The 12,077-nt window shown below is 42.6% G+C and overlaps 1 protein-coding gene across 1 annotated transcript; it reads right to left on the bottom strand.

Moving 5' to 3' along the window:
• Positions 1-2,176: 2,176 nt before the first annotated feature.
• On the bottom strand, positions 2,177-11,748 carry AMACR (alpha-methylacyl-CoA racemase). Its single transcript, XM_088152717.1, has 5 exons — positions 11,351-11,748; positions 9,629-9,772; positions 8,061-8,221; positions 5,793-5,979; positions 2,177-3,004 (listed from the first exon to the last, which is right to left on the bottom strand). Exons 1-5 carry the CDS (start codon positions 11,598-11,600, stop codon positions 2,595-2,597), a joined length of 1,152 nt encoding a protein of 383 aa, XP_088008843.1. The 5' UTR covers positions 11,601-11,748; the 3' UTR covers positions 2,177-2,594.
• Positions 11,749-12,077: the final 329 nt, after the last annotated feature.

Raw genomic sequence — 12,077 nt, 5'->3', positions numbered from 1 at the left:
AATAGCTTGTCACAGAGCAATAGAACTTGTTACGAAAGACATTTGGGAGCCGTTAAAACTATATAAATACTTTTTTCTTTCCCAGAATGAAAAAAGCATTTTTCTGGGCCAGGCACAACATCTTTCCCTCTGTACTTTTACAGTGTAGATATTCTAGTGGATCCAAGGAGAAAGGAATAGTTCAACTATGTTGCATCTTCTCTAAGGATATTCAGGATAGTTATAATCTTACCCCTGCTGCATCAGTTCCCAGGAAGAACTGGTAATTATGTGAATTTTCTTCTCAAATATGAAATTATCACCTGTGTGGCAGCCACAATGAAAACGCAGTGGCTGATGCAAGGTTGAAGAGTGTTCATTTTTCCTTTTTAATTATGTGTTTTTGTAATTTCCTGATTGTTAATCAAATAAAATTTGATTAAAAAATCACGCACACACTTAGGGGCTGATTTCTAAAGTGCAACATTGCAGTGCTTTGCATCCAAAGGAGAAAAGGTACATAGGAACACATATAGCACCTGTTGGCAACTCCTTAAACTAAATACACCTTTTCCTGGGGTCATGCAGCTTATTTATTACCAGCATTTATGGACTGCCCGAGTCTGATGGGAACACTTATGCTTGTTCTGAAGCACTTTTTCCCTTTCAAGGCACTACACAACATCTAGCACATAACTGGAGCAGAGTGATGGCCTTCGAAGAAGATAAGAAAAAGTGACTCAGCCAAGGAGTGAGTGGAAACACAGCACAAAAACCAATTTCGGGCACATGATGTGAAGACCCAGCTCTCTGGAAAAGCCTCTAATGCTGGGAAAAGTGGAAGGAAGGGAAAGACAATGACAACCAGCGGCAAGGGGATGGGCTCAGTTGCAGTGATGGATACACTGTTGGAAGACTGGGGCATGCAAAAACACCATTAGCACCATCACAAATATAAATAAATGGAGTCCTGCTAATTGCCCCACAAAGATGAACACTCCCAGACCCTTCCAGATCATTCCCACCAATATTATGCCTTTTTAGATAAAGAAGAGTACTACTGGATGTGTAGCAGTAGAGCCTTTAAAATCCTCTCCGGAGAGTTCCTAGGAAACTGCACCCTACGATACATCCTCCCAGATATCACCATTCATGGTGACATTAGTGGCCCTCAACAACATCATCTGATTCCCCAGAGTGCAGACAGCATACCTAAGAACCCACTAGATCTTGGGGAGGCCTCTGTCTTCAGGAGCGGGGGATCCCTTTGTCTGGCTGGGGAAAGCCAAACTTGAGCAGGCCATGATAAATGTCTCAGCAGAACTAGGAAAGTTGTTCTGTGCTACTGATGTGTCATGCAGGAGGCAGCAGAAAAGGCCTGGGCACACAGGGATGGACAAGAGGTTCACCTTGGACTATTTGCTGGCCTCATAATGAGGTGTCTGTGAACCAGTGAACTCCTCCTGCTGGATGTGGATAAACGAACGCAACAAGATTGAAACCAACATTGACATCTTCTGTTAAAATGCCGCCCTTATGCCTACGATCTCTCAGGCTCAAACACTGGATATTGACAGCTGGGCCAAGAAAGCGCTGCTGCTATGTCTGTCTCAAGCATGGCGCTCCCTGCTGTAATGCTAACATCTGTCTGCCACAGCTGGCCCAGGCAGGCAAATGGTCATCATACTATTGCAATACCATCTCTCAGCATACCTCGCATGTCTCTTTGGACAAATTAAGAACTGGGGGATCGTAGAGGCAAAGTTGATCCTTTTGTGACATTACAATTAATCCACATAATTGTTGTAATTTTATGCATTTATTTTATTAGTTCAGTCCCCTGTATAAATTGAGATCCTGAATGGTTTATCTCCTGTCTCTGTTTGATATAAGGTCAGCCATAATAGGACAGTTATATTAAACCTGTTTGTTCTGCAGATATGCCAAGTCTATTCTTGTTTAACCCTTATGAAGATTTAAGTTAAACTGCATGCAAATCTCTCTGTTTCAAACCAACTCCTTGAGTTGTGACTGGCTTTGATTTACAAGCTTCCTGTCTTTACAAGGGCCGTCTCCTCAAGGATACCGATCAGAAATGACTTTACAGCTTCCCCATCCAAGGTGGGATGAGGCCAAAGGGTTAAAACAACAACAAATGCCAATTAGCACCCTCTCCTGGTTATTGTGAAGCTAAGTGGCCCCCTCTGTATTTCTCACCAGTTGTAAACTATTCCCATGACAAGATCACTTTTTGTGCCCCTTCTCCAGGAACCCTACCTAAGATCTGTTCCAATAACTTTCAGCACTCTTAGCTCTTGGGCTAGAAGTCCACTGATCCCTGCTGGCCAGTTTGGACCTCTGCAGTCACTACGACTTATTTCTTATGGTGAGTTTTTGCCACCACAATAGACATTTTATTAACACTATCTTTCAGTAATTACAGTACAAAATTACAAACCCTGAGTATTTGTAGGAATTCATTTTAAAAGGGTTGTTTAGAGTGCATAACAAATTATGAATGCAACTTCAGAAGGTTTAGATGAAATTGGACATATCCTGCTAGATTAAAGCATATGATTTGCCCAAGAAAGACTCTTGATCCGCTGAGTTTCACATTACAAGTTCGCTTTAGGACGATTTAATTCAATTACTTGGAGTGAACGGAGCTGTGAAATCTCTTCCCTGGAAAAACCATTCTCCAGGAGAACCTCTTCAGTGTGTTCTCCTACCACAGGATCCCTCTTGAGCGAAGGTGTAGCTGGAGTTCTGGACAAAAGGGGAGATGGTCTGGGACTTATTTCTCCCTGATCATTTTTAATAAAAGAACCACGCTGTTTGTTATGTGGATGTAAGGCAGCTTCATCAAAAGCCACCACTGGGGTCACACAGGCATCAGTATCATCAAAGACCTCACACCATTCCGCTTGGGATTTCTTCCTGAATACTTCTGCAAACATCTTCTTCATTTCAGGCCAGTGAGAGAAACTCATCTGACTGGGAAGTTTATGAAGATCCAGTCCCAAACCTAGAGATTTCAGAAATAAATATATAGTCCAATTTAATGAAACGATTTTTTGCCAGCAAGCTGTATTTACCAAATAGTATTTATTGGGGGCAACCAGGAATAAAAGGGCAGCAAATAAAAAAGGTAGAGTAGGAATATGAAAAAAAAGGTTACAAAATGCATGTTTTCCCATAAACATTGATGCCTGCTAACACAAAATCTGCCTACATGGCCATGATGCAGATGTTATTAATCTGACACAAGAGTCTTGGCTTAACAAAAAAATCCCAGGTTATTTCAATCATACATATTAACTAATTAACTTGCTCAAACACAAATTGCCGTGTTTCTCCAGAAAAATGTGGACATACCTATTAAAAAGATCAACTGTACTGTTTTAGGAAAGGATCTACTATAGTAAAAATCATGAAAGTCTCTTGGCATTTTAAGTATTCATAAATGTAATTCAGCTCAGAGGCTAAAGTTAAATTCTGTTAGATTTAAGGTAACACAGCAGGCAAAGGGGACTCTGGCATGTCACCCTAATGTTACTGTCAGGCATTAGTAAAGGAGAAGGTTTCTCAGATCACAACACTTTATTTCTCTGGGGAAAATGCAGAGGTTTTTTTGCGGGGGGCATAAAACTAGGTTTGGATTGGCTAGAGGAAAAAGCAGGAAACTTGGTAGAAGAACCTGAACCCATTTATAAAGAAAGTTCCTCATATTCTGTTAGACTTGATCAGTTTTCATAGCTGGCTGCTAATGACAGTTCTCCTTTACATGTTTGCTTATTAGGAACCAGTATTTCTGTTCTGCCTGCAGATCTTGGATGAGTAAAAGCTGAAAAGTGCTGCATGCCAGCTGGGAAAGATCATATAAAGCCAGAACTACCTCTCCAATATGGGAATTTCTTTTCCATTCCCCGAGGAAGAGATTTCAACAATCCAATGGGCCTGGGCAGGCCCTTTCTGGAACCATATAATTGCAGCCTAAAGCTTTTTTTCTTATTCAAAGCAGGAAAAACAATACAATAAAAGTCCTTTCCCACTGCTAGCTGGACCCAGAGTAGCCCACAGGCCCCAAGAGCTTCTTGTCAAATAGATACCACTGTATCTGCACGAGAGCCAATTCTTCTGCCCTAAAATGCTTCAATCTCAGCAAGTGGCAACAACTAGGCTGCCCTTCGCTTGGAAGCTAAGTAGCTTTGGACTGGTTAGAAGTTGGATGGGAGACCACCAAAGCTGTAGGCTGAAGTTGAGAAAACCACTTCCCTACCATGCCAAGAAAACTGCATTAAGATGACCAGGAAGTCACCAGGAGTCAAACTTGACTCAAAGACCTTCCTTTTTTAAATGCTTTCACAGAAGCTAAAAGATCCCAGAGTGGAATCTCTTGAGTTCCCCTGAAAAACAGGCACCCCCAGACTGTAGAAATGAAAGAGGAGACACAATGCTCTAACATTACAGGTAGTCCTCGACTTATTACCATTTGTTTAGTCACTGTTTGAAGTTACAATGCTGCTGAAAAAAGTGACTTACGACCAGTCCTCGCACTTATGACCGTCACAGTGTCCCCATGGTCACATGATCAAAATTCGGGCGCTTGGCAACCAGCATGTATTTACAACGGTTGCAATGTCCCAGGGTCACGTGATCGCTATTTGCAACCTTCCCAGCCACCTTCCAACAAGCAAAATCAATGGGGAAACATGCGATTCACTTAACGATCACAGTGATTCACTTAATGACCACCACAAAAGTGTTGTAAAATTGGATGCAGTCATGTGATGCCTTGCTTAATGACCACATCACTTAATGATGAATTTTCCTGTCCCTACTGTGGTAGTAAGTCAAGGACTACCTGTAATCTGCCCTCTGGAACCTGGATATTTTGTCGTTACATATCTCTTTGTAGCTTCAATCTAATCTCTTCTACCACTCCCCCCTCCAAAACAATTAATATGCACCATGTAGCTTTGTTCTTTAAAACTAATTCACTGAAGTCTTTACTTTGAAGAAAGAAACCAAAAAAGGACTCAGCATGTTAAGATTTGCAGGAAAAACAAAAACGTCAGCTGTATCACCAGTTGCTCTGAAGCCTAGCTGCGTAAAGCACAATAAATAAATGCATATACACACCCATTCATTTGCAAATTGCTTTATACTTTAGCAAGGCAATCTCTAAAGGGGATAATGCACTTAAAAGCAGGTTACTTCCCATACAGATACAGAATAAACATTTAACCTAAAAGTTACCATACCACAAAAAAAAACCCAAGTGCAAGTAATAAGCTTCTGAGCACATTTAGCAAGTCTGTACTTTTCCAAAATAATTTTCATTTATAAGCCAGTAATAATTTTCTCCAGTGTTTCATGTTGCACTGCTTCTAATAAAAGTATCCTCTGTTTATCTGTGATCCTGTTTTCTAGATTTTCTTCATAGCCAAAAGCGCCACAGACTTTTTTTTAACAATGCAACTGGAAATGTATAAAGTTTGTTCATTGAAAAGAGGTAGATTACCCAGAAAAAATAGCCAAGTTATTGGGAAAACCTGACTCAGCCAGAGTGGTTCAGCAGATAAAACAACTTCTAAAACTCACACAAGAAGCAACAATATACCAGCTGTAAGCTCACTGAATCCCAGTTCTAAGTTTCTCCATTGGTAAAAACAGGATATTTGCTGCACGCTCCACTGTGCAAAGAGCTGCTTATAATTCTACAAAAATGATTAATGTATTTTGGAAACATATGGCATCCATCCACAGTCTTTTGTGGTTCTTAAACAGATTCCTGGTACAGATTAACTCACCTCTGATGAACTTTTCATAAAAATGGGGTTCCAGTGCGCCGACCGCCATGAATTTCCCATCAGAGGTCTCGTATGTTTCATAAAATGGGGCCCCGCTGTCCAACAGGTTCTCCCCGCGTGCTCTGCTCCAGAAGCTCAAGTTTTGAGATTTCCACAGAAAAGAACTTAAGTACGCGACACCTTCTACCTTCAAGAGACAACACAAATCATATGCAGAGACACTGCCAATAGGAAAATAGCACGGCTCAATTAGATATTCTTTCTTGTGGGTGAAGCAAATGCCCTCATCTTTCCTCTTCTTTCCTCAGCATGAGAGGTCAAAAAAGCCAAGATGATGGCCATGGCTGCATGGCTGCCATCTTGACTTTTTTGACCCTAGGCATCCTGCTTCCCCAGCGTCTTCCTGAAATCCTAACAGCAAAGTTTGTAACTCTGGCATATGATGGTTTTGTTTTGTTTTTTCATATTTATCTCAGGGGGGGGTTTTTCCAGTTACTGCTTTTCTATTCTTTAGCTCTTTGTCTCCTTCTGTGGCCAATATCCTGCACGTGAGATACTCTCTTCACTCCCTGTATTCTGAAAGTAATTCCGTGTGGATCAGCAAAAGCCGAGGACAAACTGTATACAGACACTGTTGCTGAAGTAACACTATTAAGTCTCATTAAAACAACCCTACAACAGTTATAAAACTCTGTAACTGTACTGTAGATTCTCAGTACGCATATTGTACCTATTCTAACAAAAGTTAATACAGTTTAGCAACTAGTGAAGAAAAGTTGATGTAATGTCTCTCATTTCATTGCCAATGCCTTGAACGGATGCATAAAATACATGGATGTGACCGAGCTCAGCTTGGAGAAATTTTTATCCATCACCCAATTCAGAGAAGGTTTAAGGGCACTTTACCTCTGTACCTCTTATCAAGTTTAACTCCAGCTATTATTCTCAGGCTTTGTTAGCTCTATAAGGCAGGCCAGGTCAGGAAACAGACTATTACAAGAACTACTGACCCTCTATTGTTAAAGGGTATGATAATAGAATCTTGAAAGCCTGACAGAGATTCTCTTTCCCCACTCTTACACCAAAGCGAATCAAGGCGGGGCAATTCTGAGCTTCTTTCTCATTCACTCCTACCTTTCAGTGCTAAACTGCTGTCGAATTCCTTCTTCAAGGTTGTCTCCATACTCCTCTACAGGCTTTTAGAGATTCCCAGTAATGTGGATTAAAACTTGGAATATGTGGAATGTTTATTAGGGCAACACAGTAGTTCAGATTCCAAGACAAAAATGTGCTTTCTAGTACCTCTCTACAACTTCTTAAAGTGGCTGCATCTTTTTCCAAGGTTGTGCAACTCCCTACCACAGCTACCAGCTGATCCTGGGCAACAATGTATTTGGAGTGCATGGGGCATGAATGTAGCACTTGCCTGAAAATGGCTAAAACAGCCGTACCTTTTTCCAGGATCACACAGCTACTGTCACACAATCCCAGAAAAATACATGTTTGGTTTAAAAGATGCAGAAAGGTTATCTTTTACCATAAAGTACATTTTACCTTAGCATCTGAAGCACTGCACAGCCCTAAAGTTTATTCTATTCTTGCTGTCTACAGGTATCGTCAGCTGGAAGAACTCTCTGCCTGTGCACTTAGCTCTTGCAAACAACTTCATTATTTAAGGCGGACAGCCATATAAACTGAATGAATGAATAGAAACAAAACTCAGGGTAAAGCTAAAACAAGCAATATTAAGTGAAATCGTAACATTTCTTTTTGGCAGCAGACAAGATAAAAACAAGATACCTAGCTAGATTGGGTACCTAAAAGAAATTACTGCATTTGGCACAATCTTACATCTGCCTACTTGGAATTAAGACTCAAAGAATTCAATGTTCTTTATTCTCAAGTTACTGGATGCAGAAGTACTGCCTTCACATTAGATTAAAAAGTGCAGATGCCTGAGAATATAGGGAGTTTCCACTTTTTCTTTGCCCTTTTCCTTGATGCTACAGGCTCGGTGCTAAACTTTCCTTCAGTATCACAGCAGAAACCTAGGGACAACTTCACCCTTTGCAATGGGAAGCAATGCTTCCATTTTCACTAACTATAGCTTGTAGTGGTTCATCAGGAATTCAGGAGAGAACTACAGCATCACACAAAATAAAGTTCAGATGGAACTTGGACCAGGAAAAGTGTTTACGATTGAGGAGGTCAGATTCCTAAGACAGTTTCCTTTGTTCTTTTTCTGTAAATAAATAACAAAAAACTTACCATGCTTGCATCAATGATCTGTCCTTTACCAGATTTTGTACGTTCGTACAAGGCCACGATGATACCCATTGCACATAAGACTCCTCCGCCAGCAAAATCAGCCAGAATATTGGCAGGAGCATAAGGGTTTTCATTTTTTCTGCCAAGTTTAGACAAGACACCTATATACAACAAATATTCATTTTTTAAAAAATGCCCGGGCAGTATAGTATCTTTTTGTCTGTCCTTTTGAAATGCAAATGGAACTTCCAATTATGAAAGCCATTCTAATCCAACCTACTGTCATATAAATTTAGATAATTTAGATATATGTTCACAAAGAACAGTACACTGACAGGATTCCAAGAATGCTACTTTGTTGTTGTAGGGTGTAATGACAGAATCTCGAAAGCCTGCCCAATTTCCTCTGTGTCCTACCTTATACTGAACAAAATCAAGGCAGAGTTATTTTGAATTTCCTTTTCATGCTTCCTTCAATCTCTGGATGGCATGTTGGTTGGGGAATTCTGGGAGTTGAGGTCCATTCATCTTAAGGATGCCAAGTTTGGAAAACACTGATGTAATCTCTTCCCCAAGTCCCCCCAGATAGTTCATTCCTTCCACCCTGAAGATCTGCTCTAAATTCCTTTACAAAGAACCAGTCATATCAATCTTGGCAATCAATGGGATGACTGGTGCTGCAGCCAGACTGCCTTCACATCTAAGTTTTAATACTTTCTTTTCATTCATTCACATTCAATTGTCCATGAAAAGGAAGCTCCAAGAGAATGCAGGCCAGATCTCTTTAGATCTTTGGCAAATAATTGAGTTGAGGTCTTGCAGGAAAGAGATCAAAATTATAGCCAGGCTCTTTCCACTGACTTCTGCCAAAAGAATCACTTGCCTGATAAGCAGAATTATTTTCTAATTATCTGAATCTAAGTATCTTTTTTTCATTTAAAGAATATTCTTTTCAAGTTAACATTATCACCATTGCAATTCCATGAATGTTGACTTGGAAGTAAGTCCCACTGTGATCAATGGGTGTTTGTCTCAGAAAGCATCACTAGGAACAAAGTCTAAACTATATTTAGGAAGATTAACCAACATTTCATTTGCTCTTGCAAAACACTGTACTTTGGAGCAAAGTCCGTAACTCAGTTCTACACAGCAAAATTAAAGCAATTTATTTATTCATTAAAAGTATATCCCATCTTTCCTTCAGGAGTTCATGGGAATCTCCAATACATCCCTACAAGATCACCCCATGAATTAGGCTGGGCTGAGAGAGAGTAAGAATAACTGCCCCAAAGTCCCCTAGAGATTTTCCAAGACTGAAGGTGGTCTTGACCCCCGGTCTAGTCCAACCCCTTAACTACTATTCCAGGCTGACATCAAAATCTCTAGAATTGGCTTAATTTTTCCCATTGGCTAAATCAGTGTTTTTCAAACTTGGCAACTTGAAGATGAGTGGACTTCAACTCCCAGAATTCCCAAGCCAGCATAATGATCTTATGAAGATCATAATGATCTTATGAAAAAAATACCTGTTTTTGGTAACTATAAAGTCAAATTATACAATCACATACCTGATATTGCCAAATAGTTGATATCATGACCTGCCAAACTGGCGTATTTTCCTGATTGACCAAATCCTGTCAACCTGGCATAGATGAGTCTGGGATTATCCTGAAGGAGGATATCTGGACCAAGACCAAGTTTTTCCATGGCACCTGAACAGGGAAATGAAATATCCAACCTATGTAAAAACTAAAAATTAGATTGAGAGATATGTTGTACGCATGTTACACACATGGAATGTTGCTAAAAATGAAGGCAGAATCGCCATTTAGACACTGAGGTAATCCTCAGATCATGATGGCAATTTCCATCGCTAAGCAATGTGGTCGCAAAGCGTGATCCATGTGAGTGCATCGCTGAGCAACAGCAATCCAACAGTTGCTGTCGTAACTCAGAAACCACGGTCTGTAAGAGAAGACCTCACTTGACCAGAGTCCTAGCCAAGCAGGCTGGCGGGCAAGAGCTGCAGGTGGGTGGGCGAGTGCCACAGGCGGGCACTATGAGCACAGGTGGGCCAATGGGAGAAATTGCCACACTTTTCTATTGGGGAGCCACATTCAGCATTCCAAATTGCACGGCAGATATTAGCAAGACTGGTCAAATATAGAGTGGTCAAATTCAATGGCAGGTTTGCACACTAAGCTAAACGGTTTTTTTATTTGTAATTGTGTTTATGTATTTATTCTTTTTAATTGTTGTACGCCACCCAGAGTCACCTTGTGTGAGACGGACGGCTATATAAATATGTTACCTAAGTAAATAAATAAATAAATTTGTCTGACTTCAGCTTAGCTTATATGATGAACCCAGACAGAATTTATGCTTATCACAATGTGTGAACCCAACCAGAGCGATGTCAGTTCTATTTGCAGGTCCAGTCCTGTGGGTTAGATGACCTTGGCTAATCTCTGGTTGACCACCAGGAAATGCCACAAATATTAGCTACCCTGGGAAGTTTAAAAAAAAAAAAACACCCTTGAAGAAAGCATAGTAATTAGTGGAAGAGAGTATCTGTAGCTCAGGGTCAAAGGACTGGTGTCTTGGTGTCCTCTGAGCATGGCTGTTTTCCTGCTGATGTCTCATTACCTGGCTGGGTAATGTCATCAGTGCGAGGGAGAGTGGGCTTCGCAGCCCTTTGTATCTCCTACTGGGATGGAATGGAATTATGAAGGCCAGGCTCAGAGAGATAAACATTTTCTTAGCTCACCGGAGGAGCGTGGGAGCAACAAGAGGATGAGACTGGCACCTCCCTGAGGAATTCACACTGTTGTGGCTGGCTGACTTGGGAGCTGGGGCTTCAGTCTGGGAAGATTCTTGCAAGAGGTTGTAGCTAATAAACATAGCTGGACTGAATTGGCATTGTCTCTTGGAGTTCCTTGGGCTAGGCCTGACATCAATCTTCCCAGACTGAAAAGTCTGCAAGAAAATAACCAAGTCCCCAGAGCAGCAAGAACCCAGCCCTCAGTATTCCCGTGCTTATCACTGGGGCTTCTTATCTTGCTCCCAAGGGAGAATGGACCCTGGAGGTGCAGAGCGCAGGTACGATCTACGCACTTGCACAGATCCCGGGGATCGCCTGCACAGATCATGCTGAAGAGAGGCGGGTCCTGCTCCTGCAATCCATGTCCCACCAGCGCTGCTCCCCGCCCGCCCCGCCGCAAGCCGCCCCCTCCAGCCCCCCCCCCCCGGCTTGCCCCGCGCGCCCGGCTCCCCGCCTGGCGAAGGGGCACCTGGTCGGAAGGGGTCCACCAGCACGTCTGCTCGCCGGCACAGCCTGCGCAGCGCCGCGGCGCCCCGGGGCTGCTTCAGATCCAGCGCGAGCGAGCGCTTCCCGCGGCCTTGCACGTCCGGGCTCAGCGACAAGCCGGACGGGCGGTCCACCCGCACCACCTGCGCCCCGAAGTCAGCCAGAATCAGGCCGCAGAGAGGCGCCGGCGCCAAGCCGGCCATCTCCAGCACCCGCACGCCCTGCAGCGCCATTGCGGACGCAGCACGGAAGCGGCGCCGGGCGGGGAAGCGGCGGGAAAGGAGGGCCGCCCCCAGGCTGGGCACCTCCCCCTGGCGCGCGCGCCGGCCTCGCAGAGGTGCCAGTGGGTCCGGAGGGCGCCGCTTGCCCGTTTGGCCGCGGCTTGTCTTCTGGCTGCCGCACACTGACGTCGCCACACGTGGGAACTGTTTTTTCCCCTTAACTGTTTCATTTGAGCAATGATTTCATTTTTAAACTATACTGCTATTAAAATTTGAAAAAGAAAGATAAACCCTAACAGAAACTAATATTTAGAATAGAGAAGAGAAGAGAAGAAAAGAAGAAGACAAAGCTAAAAGTGCAGGAAAAAAAACAAAGAAGTAACTTCCGATTTTCTTTACAGCAGTTATAATGCATTCTGGGAGGATGAGGGAAGAAACCGTGTAGCAGCCTAGGAGGAAGTTTACGTCGAGGAGAGACTAGCCGGGCGT

This window comes from Python bivittatus, unplaced genomic scaffold (assembly GCF_059951505.1).
Source record: "Python bivittatus isolate LINGU-HERP-01145 unplaced genomic scaffold, Pbiv_v1 ctg000570_np1212, whole genome shotgun sequence".
NCBI classification, from domain to species: Eukaryota; Metazoa; Chordata; class Lepidosauria; order Squamata; family Pythonidae; genus Python; species Python bivittatus.
The sequence above is the reverse complement of the archived record's forward strand: the minus strand, read 5'-3'. Positions and strand labels throughout refer to the sequence as shown.

Excerpts from the sequence above, each read along its gene's own strand:
- AMACR (XM_088152717.1), bottom strand. The coding sequence starts at position 11,600 with ATGGCGCTGCAGGGCGTGCGGGTGCTGGAGATGGCCGGCTTGGCGCCG. Across the intron at positions 9,773-11,350 it reads GGTGGACCCCTTCCGACCAG|GTGCCATGGAAAAACTTGGT; the intron begins GTGCCCCTTCGC and ends TTCCCTGTTCAG. Across the intron at positions 3,005-5,792 it reads TTATGAAAAGTTCATCAGAG|GTTTGGGACTGGATCTTCAT; the intron begins GTGAGTTAATCT and ends TGAAATCTCTAG.